We start from the raw sequence: 26,270 nt of genomic DNA on the forward strand, positions 1-26,270 counted from the left end.
AGATTGGTCATTCCGGATAGGACTTCGAACAAAATTTTTTTTCTTCATATCTGACGAACGAACGAGCAGTCAATCTTTTCTACGATATATCTATATATCATTTTTTTTGTCCTTCTCTAGGGGATTTTACGTGACGAATATTTGAGAGAGAGCGAATCTTTTTTCCTCTCTCTCTCTCTCTCTCTCTCTCTCTCTCTCTCTCTCTCTCTCTTGTTCAATGAAAAAGTTACGGGGCAGTGGTTCACGAAGTTTGAAGAAACGAGCACGTCCCATCTCGCGATGTAAATAAAGTGTCCAGGGGATAGTAGGCGCACTTGGCCGACTGACACAACGACGTGGCAAATGAAAAATGCCGAGACGGACGATCAATGTAAATATATTCATGACGTGGGGTGGCTGGGCGGCCACGGGGAGGCCAGATACGTGTACACACACACACACACACACACACACACATATACATATATATATGTGTGTATATATATGTGTGCATCTATCTACGTATATATGTAGGGTTTTATAGAATGGGGTTCGGTGAGGACTCGATGGCACTTGGACGGCACATAATTCACTCTTTGGCAGCTCATTACAATTTAAAAAGGCCTTTGTCAGTGTATTACTCATGATTCTCCTTACGAGCTCACAACTTGCTCTCGAACATGTCGGTGCTTGTGTACGCTTACGAGAGAAGAAATGAAAAAAGAAAGAAGAAAGAAGAAAGAAGAAAAAAGAAAAAAGTAAAAGTAAAGAAAAGAGAAAATAAGAAAAATAAAAAAAGAAAAAAAAGAAAAGAAAGAAAGAAAAGAAAAGAAGAAAGAAACCTCTAAAAGTATTCCATTCTACTCAAACTCGTTAGCAAGAACCATGACGGAGCAAGTTCCTATCTCGAAATTTATAAAGATATCGAAACTCGACATGTCCATTTAAATGCGATCTCTTACTCTCTGGTGTAAATTTTGTCTTTAAAAAAAAAAAAAAAAAGAAAAAGAAAAGAAAAAAAAAGCAAAGAGAACAAAAATATAAATGACTTGTGCTAGATGTTCGTTTGAAAAAAAAATTAATAGATATTATGTACCCATGTGATAAGTGCCACGTTAATTGCAAATTCGATTAAGCGTCCTCTGTCAATGATAAAGAAAATCATTCTTGTTCAACGATCCAACATCTCGGATATAACGTGAGTTGAACAAAGACAAGAGACTAATGCGACTGATCTCTGACGGGATTTCTAATTTAAGTCGTCCGATCAACGAGATACAACGAAGGAGAAATAGAACCGTTGGCACTTTCGAGCAATTACAGGCGTTGTTGCTTTTCTACCAAACGATTTTGATGAATGACGCGAGGAGAGCGACCAGTTCTCTATGTCGACACACACAATCACCGTTCTTCAAAAGTCACGATCGCGTTGGCGATCGACGGATGTCGAAAGTTCCGAGAAGAATCGACGTGTCGCGATCAATCCGTTCAAAGTTACAGGCTATAAGGAAAAAAATAATAATCATGATCAGGTCAAAAACAGGTCAGACGTACGTACATCTCTCTATACATTTCACATATAATTATAATTAATGTGATTTTCGTAAGTCGTTAAAATTAGTATCGAATTTCTTTCTTTTCTTTTTTCGCATAAAGAAATTAAATTACATTGAATGAGAACAAATATTATAAAGTTCAGAAATAATGAAAATTGTCGTACAACTAATTTGTCATCTTGTAATAACCATATATATATATATATATATATATATATATATATATATATATATATGTAGAGAGAGAGAGAGAGAGAGAGGAGAATGAGAGAGATAATATATAGGCTATTACATTATTAATATTCCAATCATCAGACGACAAGACATCAACCTTCTATAGAAAAAAAAAGAAGAAAGAAAAGAAGAAAGAGAAAAGAAAAAGAGAGAAAAGAAAATTCGATCATTAATCAAAGACATTCGACGTGATACTTTATTCGAGATACAATATCAAGAGTGGTTAATAATTCACGAAGAAAATCCAAGTGACCGATCGCGAATCTCGCAGCGCGTGACGTTTTCTAGAAGATGACCGGTGTTACGAAGGAAAGGGAGGAGACTCTAGAAAAAGAACGTTGAACCGTTCGAATAAGTAGGTAAAGGAAAATGCAACTACTTTTCCCATGGGACAAGAAAAGAGAGCTAAGGCAGGGCACGAAATTGATATGTATTCCATGCCTTGCCGCGTCCAATCTATTGCGGGTCAAGCAGGCGGAATTTTAAACGCGATACCAGCCGAAAACTCCCTTCCTTTTCTCGCTTATCTTTTTCTACTCTCTCTTTCTCTCTCTCCCTCTCTCTCTCTCTCTCTCTCTCTTTTTCTTTATCTCTCTTTATCCAAGTCCCGATAGATCGTCCTTTGACGTATATGTGCATAACACACGTGTATATACACTTTTCGAATACGTTCGAGGAGTATCGAGAGGCCAAGCCTCGATCGTTTCTAATACATTCTAAAAACTTACGAGCGCATAAAATACGAGATCCTATGAGTACACACTTTTATATCTGTACATACATACATACATACATACATACATACATGCATACATATATATATATATATATACATACATACATACATACATACATGCATACATATATATATATATACATACATACATACATACATATATATATATGTGTATGTAGTGACTCTTTGAACACATATGTATCTATTATATATACATATGTGTGTGTGTATATATAGGAAAAAGAAAGAAGGAAAATATGAGAAAAAGCGAAGGGCCGGTAGCGACCACGATGTTAGACGAAGGAATGAATGGCACTGGTCATCGCTGGAAAATTGAATTTCGTCCCTGAGGGCCTCGCGGGATGAAGTATGCTGACAGTCGGAAAATTTGCGTTTAACCGTGCGCACGCGACTCGAGTGAAATACAAGAATTTCCTTTTCAGAATAGCTATCCTTCAATATCGAAAAAAATAATTTAAATTTATTCGACATTTCTATGTGTCTATGGTACTTAAAGAAAATGATAATAAAGTTGCTAGAATAAACTCACCATGCGGCACCCATCCGTGATGACATTTTCCGCAATAACGTAGATGACGTTTCCCAGGAGTAAAAGACTCGCAGGTACAGCCAGTGACGGTACATTTTATAGACTGTAAATAAATCAAAAATAAATGATTAACAATATTAAGGTTCGAAGGTTACGTTCGTTTTAATAACGATCGATTTTGAAGAATATTTTTCTTTTCTTTTCACGTAAAAAATTAATTAATTATTGCCAATCAAACGGTCATAAACACTTTTTTTTTCTTATTAACAATTCAAATAAAATTTGTCATTCAGATTATTATTTATAGTCCGACATTCTCTTCTATATTTTACAATTTTTATTTATTTTCTCGATTACAGAAGAATATGCCTGAACACAGTTTGACGCAGATTAAAGAATATTTGCCAAAGGGCAAGAAGATAAGAAAAAAACAAAAGAAAAAGGATAGGAAGGTATGATATTTTTCGAATGACCGTTTGGCATAACGCCACCCTAGAGAAAGCTCGTAAGAGACGGCCTCGTCGGATTTTAAGGAACCGTGAATATTTTCCACCCTTCGCTACGAAATTAACCCCTTGGGAGTCACCATCCAATCCTGGCCCCGGGCGAAAGGAAGTGCGAGCATTACTATCGGCATCGGTATCGCTTTATGTACCGAACGGTTAACTCTCTGCATTTTTATTTAAATATCTATAAAAGTGTCAAACTTGTTGGTGCAAAAAGTGATCAGAAAAATTTTTATTTCGAACATTCTTTTTTTTCCATTTTCAATAATTTTCACACGAAATTAATTATTATTAAGAAACTAGTTTCCACACATAGATCATTTTCATAATCGAATATCATTCTTCGAGGAAAAAAATATTGTTAATCTTTATTGTTTCACCCGTTCATAAAATTCCAGATGAGTTCATAAAAAACGAATGGATCGATACAAAAACACCGAACGAAGACACCAGAGCTAAAAGTCTTTTGCAAACTCGCGTAAGGCGTTAATATAAAGACAAATGAAGCGACGCATACGCACCTTCCTTGGCCATGTGTCTTTATATAGACAGTATCCCATGGCACCGCGAAAGCTTACAGACTGGAAATATTCTGACATCGTTCGCTAGGAACGAGCACGTTTAAGATATCGACAAAATTTAACAGGCGACGAATTTTATTAGCTTCACTGCGGGTTATTTATTCGAAATGGCGACAGATTATATGGGCGATATTAACGTGTAGGGGAAAGAAAGACGCTCGTAAGCTAAATTTCGAAGGCAACATTGTGTGCGCACTATACACCAAACTTACCTCTGGTAGCTTTCTCAAATACACCTTCTGCCTGTTTCTTACATCAAACTTATATCACATATTCGAATATAACGAGCCTGATAACTTTCGTACCCCGAAGGTAACTCGACACCAAAAGACTCGAGCGGAATATAATTTTGAACATTTCTTCGAAACATTTCCGAACGATTAACTCTTTCTTCAGGGTGCATTATTTTTTATATATCAACCTATCTATCACGAGAGCTTATTGCCAAAGTAAATTGATACTTAAAACATTATCCCAGACGAAAAAATTAATTTCTTTGATGTAAACAAAAAGAAAAAAAAGAAATAAAAAGAAAGAATAATTCATTTCTCACAATTTTCGGTGCTTCACGATCGACCGATACTTCGATACATTGAAATATTTGCGCATTTTTGAAAAAAAAAAAAAAAGAAAAAGAAATTTCTTTTTTTTTAAATTAAGAGAAAAAAGAAGAAAAACTCTCGAGTAGTAGTAGTATTAGTAGTAGTAGTAATAGTAGTAGTAGTAGTAGTAGTAGTAGTAGACTGCTCATCGTTCTATCTGACTTTTCACACGGGATATCGCTTATATGATTTATCGTGCTAGTATACATAAATGGCGTGACGCCAATGTATTATATAGTTTCTCGAATTACACGGAAGACCGGAGAGTCGCGAGAGTCTCTTGCTACTTCGGAGCAAGTCTCAAGTAGTAGTGTCGACTACACCTTGCGTTGCTCCATTCCTTTTTCGTGCCTATACTCCATGAAGTATTATGTTTCGAGGAGCCACGGTTTCCTCCTCCTCCTCCTCCTTCTCTTCTCCCGACTGCTTCTTTGCATCCCCTTCGTACGCGTGGTAAACGCGCGAGCCTATAACGTGCAACACACAAGGCAATAACGCTTTTACGAGCTACGAAACATTTATTGCCGGTTATGACGCCACGCCGTTTTATCATCTCGCTTCTGCTTAATGCGGCCTCCTTAAGGCTGCTCACTACTCCTGCTTTTATAATGGTTTACGCCAACAAAGAATCCAAGCGTAATACTTGACCGATTTTTATCAACAAAAATTTATTTGAAAGATGAACATTTAAACGAGGAGTCGATTTCTTTTTTTTTACATTATAGACAAAAAATCTTTTCTTCGCGTATAAATTATTTTCGAAGAAGAAAAAAAGGGGACAGCATTTTTTGATGCGATTCTTTTTGTTTCTCAAAGAAAATAAAAGGTTCTATTGAAAATTCGAAAAAGTCAACTCATCGTTTAAATCTTTGTATTTATTAGTCATTGTTAGCAATTGAAATCTGTAATGAAGAGAAAAATTTTCAGGATAAAATTTGAAGCTTCTTAGTTAAATTAAAATTTTAAATTACTGAACGAATCTCATGGAAAATATTACTTTTAGTCTATTACTTCTTTAATTTAATTTATGAACGAACGACAATGTTGTCGCACGTATAAATTTTAAAAATAAAATATTTTTATACATTGGAAATATAATGTTATAATATAAAAATATCAGATAAAAATATAAAATAAATCGTAAAGAAAAATCTCGCGAAATTATTGATGAAAGTTGCCCACACGAGCGTTACACGCGCTTTTCATTGTGTATTTCGCGTACAGTTTAAAGAAGACTCGCGGCACGCGTGCCGGAATTAGCGTTTGAACGGCGTAGCAGCCGGCCTTTTTGTTGTTCATTCTACACGGTCGTCAATCTGAAAGGGCGTCCGTATCGTCGTTCGATTTCGGCGATCGTGTGCTTTTAATGATCGATCGCCGTGTCCTAAAGATTCGCCGGTTCGATGAACAACCAGTATCGAAACTTTCAAAATTGTTCTTGAAAATTTCGTACCATTAAGAATAGAATTCATTTCAATCGTGCGCACACACACACACACACACACATATATATTATTTATTTAGCTAGCGTAAATAGGCGTGAAAATTAAATTTGTTAATCCCAATCAATCTGTAAATAGAAATTACGCCAACATGAAACGCTCGGAAATCTTTCATTTCGTGTATATACTTGATATATATATATATATATATATATATATATATATATATATATACATATATATATATATGCGCATGCGCATAACTACATGTAAATGGACTACGAAATAATACAATGTATTCAAATCCGATAATTAATTGTGCAAGCATAGCTTAGGCAGGTTACACGAGATTTTCATTCAATGACGCCGTGGCTATCGAATCGCTATTTACTAATTATTAATAATATCAAAACAATGGCCACCGTGTTACAAACATTATGAGAATAGTCCCGCATGTAATGATGACTATCTAAATTAACATCTTTTTCCACTGTTATCTGTCCTGCATTTGCATTTATCTTCATATACGATCGATCTCGCATATGTTCTTTCTTAGAACTTACAATTTTATAAATAATTTTTCACACAACACGGAAAATGTGAAATGGAGGTATAGTCTCATAAAAGAAAAGAAAAAAAAGAGAAAGAGGAAAGAAAAATAGAAAAAAAATCGTAAATAGATATAGTTGATTTTTATCTTAGTTATAGATTATGATCGAAGGATAAATTAAAGTCAACGAGTTGGAGCCTAAAGTAAAATTATTTTACTTATGGATTGGGAAGTCGAATTTTTAATGAACACTCATCTTAACTATACTCATTATTTTCATATCTCATCGGATTATCTTGCCACTCGAACGATACCAGGTACCGTCGAATGAAAGTTCGAAAATTCGACGGCCCTCGAGGACAACGATGCGATATGCTCGTTGTGAAACGAGGGAAAGAGAAAGATATAGAGATGGAGAGGGAATCGCGAGTAAAGCTGTCGAGCGAGCTCATATGCTCTACGCGCGCTCGTGTTTAATGAACAGGGCTAATCTCCCGATTCGAAATGCACTGCTAACAGCGTATACACACCGACTCGTTCATCGTTGCAAATTAATTTGACCAGCGCGAATTAAACCTCAAGTATAAAGCTGGATACACTGAGTTTGTGCGTGCGCGCGAGCGCGCGGGAACAAACCAACAGACCGCCCGCCCGCCCGCCTGCCCGCTCGTCCGTCCGCTTGCACGTTCATGTACCTACGTGTTGGACTATGGAAGCTCATTAATGAGTTCGAGGATTTAGGCTCGCCTATGCGTTTCGCTCGGGATCTGCCCTCGAACCACCTACTACCATCCCACCCCTTCATCACCCGCCCGCCTCCACCCATCCTCCATCCCTTTTCGTAACCCGTTTGCACGAAACGGCCGTACCTTTTAGTTCGAGAACAGAGAGAAGATTGTGTACACGTAATCGTGTACGAGTTAAAAGATGACGTATATATATATATATATATATATATATATATATATATATATATATATATATATATATATATATATAGTTGTTTAAAATAAAAGAAGAAGAATAAGAAAAAAAGAAATTTTAATTATCCTATCTCATTGCTCGTTGGTAAAATCATTAAAAAGGATTCCGACAATGAAAACAGAGAGAGAGAGAGAGAAAGGGAGAGAGAGAGAGAGAGAGAGAGAGAGAGAGAGAGAGAGAGAGAGAGAGAGAGAGAGAGAGAGAGAGAGAGAGAGAGAGAGAGAGTTTAAAGAAATAATCTTTTTTTCTTAGAGACTTTTTTATTCTCTTTTTTATTCTTCATAAAAAGGGGTAGAATAAGATGGTATCAGAAATTCTACTTCTATTTAATTACCTGTATTAAAGTACGGCTTCCTCTTGAAAAGTTGTCTCGGAAATAAAAACCGATAAGGAAGACTTATGATTTATTGCCATGATATTCGGTTAGAATTAACTAAAGGATATACCTAAGTAAATTGAGTGATAAAGTGAAGTTGAAATCATCTAATAATCGATATCACATTTTAAATGTTATTATATTTAAAAATTGTCTTAAAGAGTGTAAAATCGTACGAGAAGAATATGGAACACATACGTATAAGTAGAAAAAAAAGCGAAAAAAGAGAAAAAAAGAGAGAAAAGAAAAATCGCTTCGACGAAAGAAAAACGATTTCGTTGGAGCGTATAACGGCCCTCATTCGTGAAACATAACGAAATGCTAACAGCCATTGCTCGTATATATCGTACCGTGTATTTAGCATATTGTCGCAACCACAATGGCAATTTGTGTGATATATCTGCCCGTTAAAATGGGAAACGCTCAAATGTGGCGGAATTAACTGCTCGGATATTCGAATGGTGGCGGCATGTCGACGAGTAAGGGAGTCAAAATAAGAGAGAAAAAAAGGGTAGTAGTTTACGTTGAACCCGTAGAAAATACAGGATCAATGGGAGAATGAGAAAGGAATTATTTTTTGGTACGAATTATTTGGATCTTTCGTGATATACGATAAATATTCTAACTCTGCGACAAAATATCGCGATATAAGAATGGGGCTCTTCTCGGGCGTGTACTCGAATAGAGGATAGAATGGGGATGGAATCGTGGGGTGGACGGACTTGACGGACGACACCCTCAGGAGTACTAAGTCACGTCGCTATGCTAACTTTCCGGCTTCTCCTCTTTCCACGGGCCGATCCCTTACGCCACCGCATCCGGCCGATGAAATAATATCACTCCCCGATTGCCAGTCACGATCCATGTACCATGAAACACGATGGCTAACGCTATACCTAAGTAAGTTATATAAAAATTCTAAGATTTCCTTCTTTTTACTTTTTTCTTTTTCTTTTTGTTTTTTGTTTTTGTTTTTTTTTGTTTTTGTTTTCGTTTTTTGTTTTCTTCTTTTTTTTTTAATATCAATCACAAACAATGTTACTATCTTGATCGTTTTTCGAAATATCTTCGATGAAAATCACATGGATTCATGCGGTAAAGGTTTAATCCGTTAAATTGTCGAGAGGATTAACCAAAAGGTTATGGGTGCCTTAAACATCCGGCGAAAGAGGTCGCTCGTAAGTCTCAATTATTTAGGAAAATTGTGGAAACCGCAAAGCCGAGTGAGTATATATTTTTTTTCTTTTTTTATTTATTTTCTTTTTTCGTGCTCGTGGGAAATAGCTCGGTCCTTTCCGACGAGTAGAAAATTACTTGTCTTTCTTCTTTCTCTTTCCGTTCTTTCCCCCTTTCCTCTGTCCCTCAGTCCTCCCTTAAACCTCTCTAACCTTCCCTTTTCTTTCTCTTTCTCTTGACGGCAGAACAGAGATAGCTACACGTGGACAGGTAGACGAAACGGGTGAAGGGTACCTTTTTAAATCTCATTATTACAGCTCGCGGGCAATGCGAAAAATAAGCAGGGGTTAGATCCACCTACCAAGAGAAACAGTGTTGGAGATGGTGGAGTTGGAGAAGGAGAACTTAATCCACCGGTTTAGCCATAAAACGACGATTGCTAGCGCACGCGCGTAAGTAAATTCCATGTTCACACACACACACACACACACACACAGAGTTATATTTGGTATACACGCACACAAATGGATAAAAAAGCTCACCGATTTTCGTTGTCTGGCCACGCGCCGGAGATTTCTTTTTAATGCGATAAGAAGAACAATACCGAGGGATCCGTTAATACGATAATTCCTGGTGTCGCACCATACTAATACTTCTCTGAAATTTAATAACTACGGCTTGCATTATACGCGAAGTCTCTTTTTTAATTTACCTATGATGCTCCCGATTTTTTTCGTTCTCTTTTACTCTCTCTCTCTTTCTCTCTCTTGTTCTAAAATCTATCTTGTTCTAGACAGCGTTAGCTAAATTTACGACGTCCCGTAATTTCACGTTTGAAAAAATCAGACGATTATCAGGATTTTCTTTCACTTTCGTTTCCGCTCGATTTCAAAATTTATGTTCCTCCTTTTAATCTTCAAATCTTATAATAAAAAAAGGGCATCAAATGTCTGATTTAACAAAAAAAAGAATTAAAACTTTCATGTGTCATTTCTTACCCCAAGAAAATAAAAACATAAGGAAAAAAAAACGAAAAAAGAACAAAAAAACAAAAGAAAATAAAAAAAATATTTTGAGTCCATGAAGGATAAAAGATGAAGAAAAAAAATCCACATAAGAAAAGACAAAGAGGGAGAAAAAGAATGAAAGAAAGAAAGCAGAGAGTATCGACTTTGGGTCCAGAGGTCCTTCGTCGAGGAGCGCCGCCGACAAAAAAAAAAAGAGATAAAAAAGAGGAAAAAAAGAAAGAAAAAAAAATGACTAGACATTTTAATAGAGCAGGTTTTCATCTATCGTTCCTATTCATCGGCAATTTCCGATTGGGTCTCCGTCCCTCTCGTTCACGCTCATGGGGAGGGATCGATCCGGTGTATTGTCTAGCTATACGAGCAGCACACACCGTTCGCTGGGCTGACTTTTCATCGTGACGGCCACACCTTGCGCCGTCGTCGTACGTCTCGTGCGGTGCCCGTACGTTAAAAAGGAAAAGGAACCGTAATGGCGTAATGGCCGCCCGCCACTGTAGAGATTCAAGTCCCCTGCCGAGTCTTCTTGTTTTTTTTCTCTTCGTTCGAGAATCGTGACGGCGACACTCGACTCAATCCTAGCTAGATACTTTCTTTCTTTCTTTCATTCTTTCATTCTTTCATTCTTTTATTCTTTCATTCTTTCATTCTTTCTTTCTTTCTTTCTTTCTTTCTTTCTTTCTTTCTTTCTTCTATTTCATTCGTAAATGAAGAGACACACGCAATCTTCGCAAGTCCTCCTGTTTCTCTTTTTACATTTAGTCACAGAGCTGATGGCTCTCTGACACGGGACATTATTTCCAAGTAAATACCGTTTTAACGCACGCCGATGACTATTTCGACGATACCTCGTGACTACGAACCCTTTTCGGGCTTTCACACTGGTATTGCCAACGCCCAATAACCTTTCGAACACGTTCGACCTTCGCTTAGCATTAACGAAGGCGAACTACGATTATTAGCTAGGATAAGCGCGCCTTTTCTTTTTGTCTCTTTTTTTTCTTCTTTCTTTTTTTTTTTAAAGACCTGCCACATTCGATTTGTATTTATCGGTTGCTGAATATCTCTTATAAGTTTCTACGAGTAACTTACTTCGATGAACTTTCATGGCAGGTCAACGTACTCTACGATTGAAGGTCTATCAATATTTTTTTTTTTAATTGTGTTAATTTTTTTCTCGATCAAACAATGATCAAGATTTTTATAATTATTAGTTAGAAATTTTCAAAGCAATGAAATCTGAGTTTGGATGAAGATAATAATATCTTATCGTATTAACAAAGAGCTAACGTCTTAACAAAGAGCTATCATCGAGATTAACATCGTTAACATCGATCTTTTCCTTTTTTGAAGAAATGTTCAGTAAAAAAAAAAAGAACAGGAAAGAAAGAACAAAATCAAGGTATATCGATTTCTTAACTTCGAACCAACTTACATGTTATTATTATTCCATCAATAAGTAATACGTACATATATAGCGGCCTGTTTATCGCACTCTTCTCGCAGTCTACCTTATCCTTAGGAAGCGGGCCAAGTGAGTTATGAACGTCTCGAAGGTGAGCCCGTCTTTCGTACATTTCTCGAGAATAAGCGTGGCTACATACGTACATACCTACGTTCTTACTCGAGAATGTAAGAGGACTTACGAATATGTGTTAGTGTCTTTCAGGATCCGAAGGAGGAGTATGAAGAAACAAGCGAAGGAACGATTGTGTGGGTGTGTGTATGAAAGAAAGAGAGAAAGAGGGAGAAAGAGAGAGAAAAGACGAAACACAACATGGGAAAGGCGGCAAAGAGGATGATCATTGTTGTTGTAGTGGTGCATCGCACCCCAGAGTATCTTCTTAGCGCAAAAGCATAACGTCCAACCCCGTTGGGCCCAGCTCGATGTGTGATATATCGGCTCGTAAAAATCCAACGGGGAATAAAATATCTTCGTAGGATCTCAGGCCGAAGGTCACAGTCGCCGAAAGGGGCCCCTTCTTCCAGTCTCCACTTCGCATTTACGATGGTGACCAGCTAACACGTACATACATACTCGCGCGAAAATATTCTTGTGTAGGTGCGAACATTGTTAACAAGTCCCGTATTTTATACACTCCTTGAGAAACAACGAGGCGCGCTCTCTGTTGGAGGGAAGCGGCCTGAACGACAGGGGTGCTCCATTTAAACGATATTTAAACAATTTGTTCGGATCTACGATATATTTGATTGAAGGATTTGAAATTTTGTAAAATCCAATCTGTAATGCGATCACTTTTAATTTAGTTTACCATTGGGAGAATTCGAAATGAATAAAAGTTCCATTTATCAAGAGTATGCAATAATACAATGTAACGTTCGCAAAATTCACTATATATATAGTGTATGAGTGTGTGTGTGCGTGAAAATTTTTTAATAACTACATTTTAATTAACTACGTTAATATATATATATATATATATATATATATATATATATATATATATATATATATATATATGAAATGAAATGTTGATATCATGGAAAAAATGATCTGTACTAATTGATTATAGAATAAAGCTCGAATTTAATGAAGATAAATATCATGTAAAAATACGTTGATATCATTCGAGGATCATCCAGAAAAGAACATTTATGATAAGGCAAACAAGAAGGAATGAGAACCGTTTGGCGGCTTTATATCCAAAGGCTGTTACTCGACCTGCCATAATTTTAAGCATAAACACTGATTTGGCACGAGTACCGTGTCCGACGTCGCCCTATGCTCTTTTTACATAAACCTTATGGAACAATGAAGTCTGTTTACCGTGATTAACTCTTGGTCGAACGAGAGCGAAAGGAAAACGCCGGCATTGGATCGATTTACACTTCAGGATGCTGAGAAAAATAATATTCCATGAAATATCTCAAATATGTTCTTTCGTAACACAATGTTTAAAATAACAATCAACTAAATGAATAAAATAATTTTTCCTTCTTTTAATATTATATATTTTTTTTTCTAAAAATATTTATTCATATATTATTCATCGAAAAATATTTAATGACTTTAAATTCATCACCAACAAATGTACGAATTTTTTTCTCAATGAAATAATATCGTGGTTTCAAGACAAGACCGAATAAAAGAAAGAAAGAAAGAAAGAAAGAGAGAGAGAGAAAGAGAGAGAGAGAGAGAGAGAGAAGAAAAAAAAGAAAAGAAAAGATACCGATTGAGGCTCATCCGTCGAAATTCTGTCCAGTTCGAAAGGATAGGGTCGAAAGGATCCGCGGCACTTAGCGTGGATTCGCTTTATTCTGGCCAAGTGCTTCCGAATATTCCCCGCACGTGGTAGCTGGGGTCACGGGGTTACGGTAAGGAGCATAAGAAGAGAGAGAAAGAGAGAGAGCGAGAGAGAGAGAAAGAGAGAGAGCGAGAGAGAGAGAAAGAATGAGAGATAGATAGATAGATATAGAAATGGTAGAAGGAGAGTGGCGGAAAGCTCTCGGTCCGTTCGTTTTCTCGTCGTTCTATTTCATTCCAGGCAGCCACCATCGAAGAATGGATAGAGGTGAAGGGTGGAGAAGGGTTTGGTGAACTCGGCAAAGGGGTAAGTGGAAAGTAGGAAAAGGAGGTGGACAAGAGGGAGAAATGGTGGGATTGGAGAAAGATGGAGGAAGAGGAGGAGGAGGAGGAGGACGGAAGAGGACGAAGGAGATGGACGTAGAGGTGGAGTAGGAGGAAGAGAAGGAGAAGGAAGAGGAGGTGAAGAGAGGGTCGAAAGGGGATCGCTGCCTTCTGCACACTGGCCCCAGCGGCGGCGTATTGATCCGGAGGCGGCGGCGGTCATCCGGCCGCTAATTAAATGCCAATCGCCGACCCTCCCCACCCACGTCGTCCGACCAAACCTCACCCCACCCTCGTCACCACCACCACCGCCACCACCACCATCACCACCATCACTACCACTACCATCATCTCTACTACTACCAGTACGAGCTCCTGTCTACGCTCAATTCACCCTGTTCTTGCCGTGCATACACTGCTTTACGAACCGCCCCCTTTGAACGCGTACACAGACACACAGACAAGGACAGAGACGGTCGTCATATCCTGTAATATCGCTATATCCTCTAACCAACCCCTTTCTACCTCTCTCTCTCTCTCTCTCTCTCTCTCTCTCTCTCTCTCTCTCTCTCTCTCTCTTTCTCCCTCCGTATCATACTGTGGCCACGCGCGTTGTTTCATCGTCCATCGTGGTATGTGGCATGGCTAACCTTTATTATGCTGACAGTCTACAAAAGAGAATGGGTGAGAGGAAGTGTGGATGCTGATTTTCCTGTTACGAACGTTCTCTCTTCTTTCTTTTATAAAAAAAGATAAATTCACTAACTCTTCCTCTCTTCCTCTCTCTCTCTCTCTCTCTCTCTCTCTCTCTCTTTCTCTTTCTCTCTTTCTGTTTCTCCCTCTCTCTCACTTTTTTCGAGCTCCTTTTAATAAGCTTATGTAGACGTATTTCCGTAGGTAACGTTTTATAACCGGCTCGAGAATTACACCTGTACACGCGACGTACCTAAGCCGGAGACACGCGACGTGTACTCTTTGATAAGTTAATAGAGGCACGCTTCTTCATGTTCAGATTATTATCTGAACGTACGAGTATATATACATCTATATATATATAATATATATATATATATATATATATATATATATATGTGTGTATTTTTTTCTCGATAGTATAAAAATTCTTGTAATGTAGAGGATAGTACTATATGATGGTGGATAGATATCAGTACCTAAGTATCGACGTGTTTAGCCGAACGGAATTTTCTTCGATCTCAAGTCACCCCCTTCGCGAAGGGCCAAAGAAAGGCCGGTTGATTGACTTCCCATGAGACTCCACTTTCGGAAAACCACAGCTGATCCCTTCTGGCTATCTTAGCTTCTCTCGCCACTCTTGAGCCCTGTTCGAATCCACCGAACTCCTACGAACGTGACCAGTTTATTTTCTTCTATGGTTCATTGTTACTGTTACTGGAAAGGTATCGATAAAATCTATCGTATAATAATTCACTTTATTATTATATTTTTGATAATTATTCACATATATAATACCGTGAAAGATATTGGTATATTTATATCATTTCAATAAAAAAAAAAAAAAAACGAATAAAAAATTTGATAGAGGAAAAATATAAAAAAAAAGAAGAAGAGAGAAACTGTTCGATTTTATAAATTAAAAAATCCATGCTTATGTTATTAAGTACATGACTACATGTTGGTAGTAAATCGGTGCTTTTCAAGCAAACCGGCATTTTTTAGAACTGAACTCCCATTGGTGCTCGGGTAGCCCCTTCTTTATTCGAGACGGTGTTAATTGGCGCGGAAGTAATTAAGAGATGGCCATCATCCCCGTATCCCTCAACTACCACCAATGTACTCTTTCTCTCTTTCTAGTCGTGCAGAGAGATAGAGAGAGGGAGAGAACCCCCTTCTAGACCCGCCAACCCCCTGGTTAACGAGCGAACGTTGCTCTGGGAGATGGCAGCGTCGTGATTAATAACAAGGTCCTCTCCAAACCTTGGCGCACAGCCTCGACGTCGAAAGGTTGTAGGTGAAATTCCTCTTACGCTTAGTCTCGCTCGCGCCAACAAACGAGACCGTGTAAGAGTACACCATTAGTACATATTTATGTACATACATAAGATGTGTATATATATATATATATATAAATACATACATGTGTGTATATACATGTATGTGGAAACGAGTGGTATGAGGAAGATCTTTTTTCTTTCATTTCTTTTTTTCACCTCAGAACGCTTGTTCCTGACATCCGTGGACCGAAGAGCAATCTACTCATCGATCACCCTCCAGTTAACACGTCCGCACCTAGCCTTGAAAATCTTACTTGTGTGCCTTTTCGAAAGATGATCATCTCTCCTCTAGAAGTCTTCTTTTCTATCGGACAGATCAATGGAGTCAAAAGAGAAATTTTAGAAACGTTACATTCTGATTTCATTATAGTAAAGTATCATTGAGAAGTATATGCAGGTAGAATTAATTAATCCATTATTATATATTATAATAAGCAATACAAATCCCATTGGTCTCCTTTTTCATCGAACGTAATTCACGTTCGAGATATAGTCGACTGTTACAAATAATCGCCCTCTTTCTTTCTCTTTCTTTCTCTCTCTCTCTCTCTCTCTCTCTTTCTCGCTTTCTTCCTTTCTTTTTCATACTCATGCTCGTCCGTAGAGTGTCTAGTTATAACGAATAATAACATATTAAAAGGTACGACGGGATAACGAGTTACGCGCAATTAATTTTGCTTTCAGGCCCTTCGCGTGAACGAGTAGTAAACTCTAGGGAGAAAAACGCTTTAAATCCCCATTGTCCGCTTCTCTTTCTTTCTCTCCCTCTCTCTCTCTCTCTCTCTCTCTCACTCATCCTCTTTTTCTTTTTTTCTATCTTTCTCACTTTAATCACCGGATCATTCGTCAGTGGTTGGAATCGAGGCTGCAGGAAAAATCGTGAAGACCCTTCGAGTAGGCTAGAGAAAAAGAGCGAGAGAGAGAGAGAGAGAGAGAGAGAGAGAGAAAGAGAGAGAAAACTCTGGTAAAAGAAGAAGAGGGAAAGAAGAGTCGAAAGGGGGATGGGAGTAAAAAAGGGAAAGAGACGGCATTTTCGAGCTATCAGTCTGCTCTTCAACGAGGCATATCAATCTCTTCGTCTATATATCTGTCTCGTCCTGGCATCGCTTATGCTGCTTCGGATTATCACGGCGCGTCATTAGAGATCCGAGGAGGTCACACCTGGCGCCCCCAGCTACGGCCCTGACGTGGGTAGCTAAGGCTAATGGCGCGGCAGATGCGGATCATCCTCCATTCTTCCCAAATCTTCATAAATATCCCGCGAGATATTGGTATATGTACGCATGTATACAACACACTTCTTTTATATATATATATATACATATATATATATATATATATATATATATATATATATATTATACACGAATTTACATACATAAGTATTTCCTCCACATATATCACACATAACATATATATATATATATATATATATATATATATGTATATATAGATGTATAGATGTATATATATGGCTGTATACAGAGGATCGAGCTTTTTCGAGTTGGCTCGATCCAAGATCTTATTTCCGATCGAAGCTGGACTGCCCCGAAGGGATACATTGTTTCCATCGAGCCACCTACGAGAGACCTCCAATTTTTATGATATACAGCCGCAACGCGACGTTCCTGGAATAGAATTCATGATACCATCTCGACGACCTGTAACGGACCTTTTTACGAACGCCTTTACGTTGTAGACGATACGTCGTAACTTTCAAAGGAATTGGCTAGAGGCTACGTAATTTTTGTTCTTTAGCTTCCTTTTTTCTTTTCTTCCTCTTTTCTTTTTTTTCATTTTTTTTTATTTTTTTTTCATTTTTTTTTTCTTAAGAAACACGAGCTTTACAAAATCTTTAATTGTGTAGAAGTAGTGACCTAATTGCCAGAGTACGTAAAAGACTCGTCGAGTTAACGGTATAATTCGAGCGGAGCTTATCGACTTAGAGCTTACAAAATGGCTCTGTTGTACGCGACGTAAGAAGTTTACCCTCGAGCGACTCCACCTCCTTTCTTCGATCGAAGTCACTTGCACGCAACAGGCAAGAAGGGTGCCCGCTTGTGTATAATTTTGAGAAGAAAATATTGTAGTCGCGAGGATCTAAGCTAGTTTTCTCGTAGGTGGTATCAATGTGTCACGCGAAACTCGAGACGTCGAAATCATTGTCCATTTTCTTTTTCTTTTTTTTCTTCTTTTTCTATTTTATTTTTTTTTTTGTACTATCTCTCGAACCAATCGATCTTTGTAAAAACAAAACAAAAAAAAGACAGATAAAAGTAATCAATAAAATGAACGAATATGTATTGTCATTTTCAAGGTCGCGAACAACGATCGTCAAAAAGAAAAGAACAAATTAAAAAAATACCGAGATAAAAATATCCTATCCTTTATGATTTTTAATAACGATCGTGTGTCGACATCGAACGATGTCATGAATCTCTTAGATACGTTAGTTCGTCTTTCACATCCCTTTCTAAGGATCACGACTCAACTCGAGGATCGATCGATCGTTAGGAGAAGAGGAAAGAGCTCTCTTTCGCGCGATTACTCGTCTCGAATCGTTCGAGGATCCCTATGCACGGGCCCACCGCCGTTGAATATGTATATCAGGAAGTGCATTGCCCTTGGAATCCTGCCAATAGATTAATAGCCACGGAATGATGCTCGAGATTTCGCTCGATATGTACTATAGTATATCGCATTACGGGAAATGACGTGACAAAATGTTAGTCGAATGACTTCGCGAACGCGAGCGCGCACGAGAGAGAGAGAGAGAGAGAGAGAGAGAGAGAGAGAGAGTGAGTGAGAGAAAGAGAGAGAGAAAGAAAGAAAGAAAGAAAGAAAGAAAGGACACATTCGAAGGGTCGAGGTCGGGAATGAGAAGAGACCGAAGAAAGGGGAGAGGGAAGAGGAATAAAGTGGTGGATCCCAAGGAGATCGCATAATCACTTCTTCTTTCTTCCATTCCCAGTGATCTCTTTAGGTATCCAGCACTCTGACTTTCTTTGTGAATCGATCACCGATGATCGAGACAAGGAGAGTGAGAGAAGGAGAAAGAGAAAGAGAAAGAAAAAGAGAAAGAGAGAGAGAGAGAGAGAGAGAAAGAGATCGGTTGATCCTACTGGTTGGTAATGCAACATCGTTGTGATCTTAATAACGTCGAAAATATATATGAATATAAATGAATGGTATAAAACTTCAAAAAAAAAGCAATTTAATAATACTTAAGAATCCTTTTCGTTATTGTTAAAAATATGATATGAATCAACGTTAGCGAGTATCTTGCGTAATTCATGACGATATATAGATAAGGGGTGAGGGAGAAGTAGGATTATACTTAAGAATCATCAACGCGATATCAACGTCAACCTAAAATATCTCGATAAAAAATGAGAAATACGAGAACAACGTACGGAATCTATTGCGATATCGTCGATTTGACCCAATTTCGAAAAAGAGCCAGTTGTCGGTTTTACGACGGCGTCAAGAGTACCGTTCCCTTTTCTTTTCTCTTTTGTTCGTTGGCCGTCGTCGATTCACCCTTGCAAAGGCGGATGCTTACGAAGCAGACGTCAAAACATTCGTGAAATATGAGGGTGCGCCTCGCGGAAGATCGATTCCCTAGGACCCTTAGATGAAGAGAGTACGTTCTCTCTCTCTTTCTCTCTCTCTTTTTCTCTCATTCGTTCTCTTCTCGAAAAGCGAGGTGCTTCGCATTGTTAAAAGCCCGTTATAGATTATGCATTAAACGCGAAGTAGAATAGGAGAGATAGCGTAACAATGGATCGGCTACTTCTGCTCTTCCCTGGAGGACTACGTCGTACGTCATCCTTCAATCGCGCCATCATTATAACTACAGAAATGTGACGTATCCTTCGTGATCGGAAAATATTATGCGGTTTTTTTTTCTTTTTTCTTTTTTCTTTTTCTTTCCCTCTTGACGTTTCAACCGATCGTCCTTTATCAACGAACGATGCTCTCTCGATTTTTCTTCTCCCTTTTTAAAAAAAAAAAAAAATAAAAAGAAAGAAAGAGATAGAATAAATACGACGTTCAAATGTCAAGAAAAAAAAAAAAGAAAGAAAAGAAGAAAAAAGAAATGTAATTTTCGCAATGATCCTTCGTCGTCTTACACGTTTTTTTTATATCATCATAGACTTTTGACCACGTCTAAGATCTAATCGACCTTAAAAGATACTACTTACTTTTTGCTTTCTTTTTTTTTGCTTCCTTCTTCAAAATCAGACGATCATAGTCGACCCGTTAAAAGTCACGTTCTCTTAAACGACGTATCTCAAACAAGCCTATTATTAAATTCGAACTCGGAATCCTTTAAAAGCACATTTTGTGAATCTTCCGATACGATACCTTAACTCTCCTCTCTTAATCTCGATTCCTCGATCCAGACAAACCGTGCTAACCGCCGAATGTCGATCGAATTACCGGCCATTTCGACGTCCCCGAGTGGACTGAGAGCAAAAATAATGCATGTAATCTGGCTCGCAAAGCCGTTTGACCTCTCCTCTCTCTTCTCGTTCTCTCTCTCTCATTCTCTCTTTCTCTCTCTCTCTTTCTCTCTCTCTCTCTCTTTCTCCCTCTCTTTCTTTCTTTCTCTGTCGAATATAATGTCTAACCCTAATATTATCCAAAATATCTTCTCGACGCTATACTAGGGAGATGGACGAGACAATGTGGCGTAGGAAAGGAAGAAAAAAGTGAAAAAGTGAAAAAGGTAAAAGGTAGAAGAAAAAGAGGGGAGAGAGAAAGAGAAAGAAAGAGAATAAGAGAGTGAGAGAGAGATAAATAGAGAGGGGTGGGACAGGGGATAAAAAGAAGAGGCACGCGATTACGAGGATTACGGGAAAGCCGACGTGACTCCATATGCGAGAGATATTACACGAACGTGTAATTTCACTATTACGGCTAATCTGTTGACATTAGAGAACAGTCGGCCAAATTGTTGGGTCTCCAAATCGGAGCAGACTTCGTTTGCCGCATCGGCCATTATGTTAAACAGTTTAAACCATTCTAAACGACCGAAACGAGCACTGCCCCGGTGCGGTTCTCTTCTCGTTCTTTTCTCTACGACGACGATTATTCTAATCTTGTCTCTCCGCATTCTAGATCCGGCATCGTCTCGACAAAACCACCAGCATAGATTAATCGCTGTTCTTCTTTCCCCATTCGATCACGCGAAAAAAAAAGAGATTAAACGAATAACATATATATATATATATATATATATATATATATATGTCATAGTTTTATCTCTATGAATGAGTTACGTTGTCAAAAAATTATCGTTCTCGATACCTATACTTCATAAATTATTACTTTGAAATTAAACGATATTAAAAATAATTAAATCATTTGTTATAAGAGTTCATTTAGTTTCGTCATTCGACTGATTCTTCGTAGAAATTATAAAAGACGTTTGAAGATGTTACAAGCAATTTACAAGGATAGTCGATCGTTGAAATTGAGTAGGATCTATACGAAGAAAGATCAAAATGTTATCTCTTTCTCTCTCTCTCTCTTTCTCTCTCTCTCTCTCTTTCTCTCATAAGATTTTATTATCATCGTGACGACTTGTCGTTACGTCACTCTCTCGCGACGCGTCCATCCAGCCATTGTCATCACCCTAGCGATTGTCGACAGTCATCCGGCACGATTGAGCGAGCGGCCGCGACCTTCGCGCAATTAAAACCTCTTGAAGTTTCATGCGTTACGCGCGACAATATCTATAGTAGTGGTGGCACGATGAATGCATTGTTAACGGGAAACGAAGTATTCGTGACTTTGACGCATCGAACTTGTCGCGAGATCTCGCACAACTCGATCTATTCCAGTGGTTTTCAAACTTTTCTAAGTCTCAAGAGATATTTTATATATATACAATCAACGTATAAATCTACATACAAAAACAATAACGATCTACGATGTTCTGAAAGTATTTTTTCTTCTTTTTTTTTCTTTTTTTAAAAAAGAACTAAAATGCCTTATCATCTCTTTTTTCTCTTTCTTTTCTTTTTTTCTTTTTTTTTTTTTTTGTCAAAACACAATTATACTACCAAACAAACTATAAGAGCACACTGAGATGTTTATTGAACAAATAAAAAAATATTGAATGAACTTGATGTGGATTCGGGTTCTTTTAGCAAACATTCTGACTTGTAATACCTCTTAGATCAATATAACATGGATCATTGAAAACCACTGATCTATTCCAACGATAGAAGTAAAAGAAGAAAAATGAAAAGAATTGGGGTTGGACTCGAATGACGAAGAGGAGCACGAGAGTCTCTCCGAGCAGTGAAAATCTTTATTAATGAACCGTCACACTTACTCAGCCATTTACTCAGCGTTCGACGTTTCGCTTTGGATCATTTTTTGCCGAGGAGTACGGTACGATAATTTTGACGCGATTACAGAATGCCGATGAATAATACGTTTAAAATCCTATTAACCTCCGTACGTATATATATACATATATATATATATATACACATACACACACACACGCATATATATATATATATATATACGCGAGCAACATCGTTTTCTTCCATCGCGAGCGTTGATAATCTTCTTAACTACGCGATTTATTTCGAGCGCCTTCTACGTTTTATTTCTTTTGCAAAGTGCACGTAGAGAAAAAAAAAGAAAAAAGAAAAAAAAAGAGAGAAAGAAGAATAATAAGAAGGAGATGAAGACGAAGGAGCAGAAGAAACAGCGTTCCTTTCAACGATATAAACATTGTCGTGGTAATCTCTTCTGTAAGCCTTTGAAAGCGTTCATTAATTTTCCATTACCTTCGTCGTCTCTATTTTATGAACACTCCTCGTTCTCGTCCTCGTCGTCATCCTCCTCCTCCTCCTCCTTCACCTTCTCCTTCTCCTTCTCCTCCTCCTTCTTCTTCTTCTTCTCCTTTTTTTTCATCTCCTTCCTCTTCTTCAAACAATGACAAAAATGGCAGGCCAAGTGACGCGAATAAAATACACGCACGTCGAACGGAAGATACGAGTAAATTGAGGATAAGTAGATCGAGGAGGATGAAGGTGCGTGACGAGGTGCCTTTCTTCCAATTTTTTTTTCGAGGCTGACCGAGCTCCTCTCGATGAGTGTCACAAAAGAATACTCGGATCTTCTCCGGCGTATCGGTCTCTCTTTTCGCATTCGTCTTTCACGTTCGAGTCATTCGTCGAGCAGCACGACACTTCTTGTCGGCTGTCGCATCAAAAAAATAAAAGGAAGGATATCCCGAGAGTTCTTATATAAATGTGTCTGTATGTGTGTGTGTGTGTGTGTGTGTGTGTGTGTGTGTGTGTGTGTGTGTGTGTGTGTGTACATACATATACAAACACGTAAAAAAACTTATAACTGTGTGCGTTTGTATGTGTATGTGTATATATATATGTGCACGTGTAAGTATATGTGAGAAGGAAAAGACGCGAGATGAAACAACAATGAAAGGCATCAATGAGGGAACCGCGTGTCGGTGGAGGCACAAATTACAGGCGATTGCCGTTCCCTCCTTGAAACCATCCTCGTCGTTCGTCCTCGTCCTCCGAGGTGACAAGCATCCCGAGTATTTTTTCTCGATCGGCCCATCCAATGGCGTAGAGAAACTGCACCTTCTTCGATCGGCGTTAACCCCGCGATTCGTTCATCACTAACGTAATCATTACTCCGTATTAATTTGATAAATTCGATTTATTTTCTGATGAGTTTTTATAGATTTTTTTTCTTCTTTTTTTTTTCTAAACGATATGAAAGCATTCGACGTTCAATATTTAGATGAAAATGATTTAATGACTTAACGCGAATCTACGCGAATATAACATTCGTTATAACATAGATTGAAGTATTTATTTATTTTTCCTTTTTTTTTCCCACTTCGAACGAATAAGCATTATTCATCGTTGATGCATTCGAAGTTTATGAAGTTATTAATACAATCATGAAAACTGTAGCTTTCCTACGCCCCTGCGACCAAGGTGCGAGCCGCAAAAGAATAGACGGAATGAGAAGAGTGTGAAGTGTGAAGACGGTTAGGGACTCGTTAGCTCGAATGATAAGTCGGAGCAATTTCACAGCTTGAAGCGCCGACAAAACAGGAACTGGCAGATGCCTACGTCCGAGATCCACGTGAGAGCCTATTCTTTGGTAGTGAGCGATTCTGCGGGAGGGCTACTTAGAAGTTGAACGTTGATCGTTATGTCTACCCACTACGGTGATACTTAATTCTACCATGACTTAAAAAGAACTGTGAATACCATCGAAAATTTTATCAATTCCATATAATTCCCAAATTTCGATATTTCTTTTTCGAAGAATCGAAGAAATAAATATATTATCTTTGAATTAAAACAATAAAAATCGAACAAATAAATTGGATACTTCGTCTAAATACAGTGATATAATGCTCGAATTCATTTGAAGATTGAAGTTCGATGAAGTTCCTTCTGTACAATTTTACGTCTTAAGACCAGTGTTTTACTCTCTCAGAATAAAAATCCTATCTGACTGAAAGACCTAGCAGGGAACTTGAAGGAAAATAGAATCAGAGAGAAAGAGATAGAAAGAGGAGAAAAGATAGCGAGGTAGAGAGACAGAGAGACAGAGAGAGATAGAGATAGAAACAGATAGATAGATAGAGAGAGAGAGATAGAGAGAGAGAGAGAGAGAGAGAGAGAGAGAGAGAAGGGAATGGAGCAAAGTGCAGATCGTACTCGGCGTCCGGTTGCCAGGCAACGCGCTAATTAGCCCACCCAGCTCTTTGGAGTGGATACTCGACAGTACTTGGTAACTTCTCTCTCTCTCTCTCTCTCTCTCTCTCTCTCTCTCTCTCTCTCTCTCTGTCTCACTATCTCGCACACAACGATGATGACGACGACGACGACAACGACGACGAGTATACACACATTTTCGCTCTCTCCCTCAATTCGCCCTTGCCTATCCGATTATTCAATGATAGTGATATCGTACTTATACGATCGTTAATAATTCCATGAAGAACGCGTACAATATCCAATAATCGAATTTCGATTTTTTATTTCGATCTTTGATCGAACCCGTCACTCTGCAATGAGAAACTTTCAATGTTCTTTTTTACGTTAATCTTTACGTAAAAATAAAATTAGAAAATTGGACTGTTACGAAATGTCCAATCTATTCTTTCTCGATGTCGGTTTATGGTTTTGTATGAAAGGATAAAGAGATTACGTCAATGACAATGACGATCGCGATGACGATCAGGATGACGATGACGACGATAATGATAATGATGATATACAACGTGATGGTAATGACGGCGTATCAAAGGGTTTGTTGTCCATTCTTCCTTTTCCCACGACGAAATATTTCAAAATGACACCTGTGTGAACGTTTTCGTACGTTTGGCATATCACGCACATCTGATACATCGTTTCATTTCATGTATAATAAAAGCGTTAACGGATGCATACGATTCCTCTTCCTTTGTAGTCCTCTCGAAATTCTTCGAGAAAAATACGTATCATTTTTTGTGCCATTTTGCCACCATCATTTCACTTGCCTCTATTACCGATCACTTTCTTATTGAGTTTTATTATAAATTTTATTACAGGGTGTCGTTTACCTCTTAGGTAATCGAAATAATTGGTCTAAGGAAAATAATCCATTGTTTATTAATATTCAACAAAAAACATTGGATGATAAGTTAATCAACTTTTTAGATTATTGTGCAATCTTATCTCTTATTATTAATATCGTTTATTAAAATTCATTAACGAAAACAACTGTTCCTCATTTATATTCTTTTTCTTTTCTTTTCTTTTCTTTTCCTTTTTTCTTTTTTTATCATCAAATTATTTTAAATTATCTTTTTTTCACATAGGCAGGAGTATCTACATCCTGCCGATGCTTCTTACAATGCAATCTTGCAATGTTTGAATTTATAAGAAGATGACGTAACGACGAAAAAAAAAGAAAGAAAAGGAGAGACAGAAAGAGAGAAGGAGAGAGAGAGAAAGAGAGAGAGAGAAAAAGTAACGACGTGAAAAAAGTCGAGGTAATCAACGCGCGAGCTTGCCTTTTAACTGGGCCGCTTTTAGCGCGACAAATTATTCGAACGAGCAAAGAAGAAACCGCATTCGATCGGTCGTCACGGTTGAGCTGTCACGAGTTAATACGAGCTTGCCTCAATTTCGACGATAATTTTGAGGAAGTTCTCTTTCTTTCTTTCTTTCTCTCTCTCTCTCTCTATCTATCTCACACACATACTCTTTTAAAAAGATACGATAAATCATTGAAACGTGCAGGTGGATGCGATAGCTTCGTGACAGGAATGATAAGCAAGGTGCAAGTTTTT

The 26,270-nt window shown here is 37.9% G+C and overlaps 1 protein-coding gene across 1 annotated transcript in view; it reads right to left on the minus strand.

Moving 5' to 3' along the window:
• The window catches only part of LOC124425633 (nitrogen assimilation transcription factor nit-4-like), a 195,258-nt gene that overhangs the window by 114,662 nt on the left and 54,326 nt on the right, over positions 1-26,270 (minus strand). Inside the window, exon 3 of the mRNA XM_046966201.1 lies at positions 3,056-3,158. Within this exon, the coding sequence (XP_046822157.1) occupies positions 3,056-3,158 (103 nt within the window). The remainder of the gene's footprint in view (positions 1-3,055; positions 3,159-26,270) is intronic.

This window comes from Vespa crabro, chromosome 7 (genome assembly GCF_910589235.1).
Source record: "Vespa crabro chromosome 7, iyVesCrab1.2, whole genome shotgun sequence".
Classification (NCBI taxonomy): domain Eukaryota; kingdom Metazoa; phylum Arthropoda; class Insecta; order Hymenoptera; family Vespidae; genus Vespa; species Vespa crabro.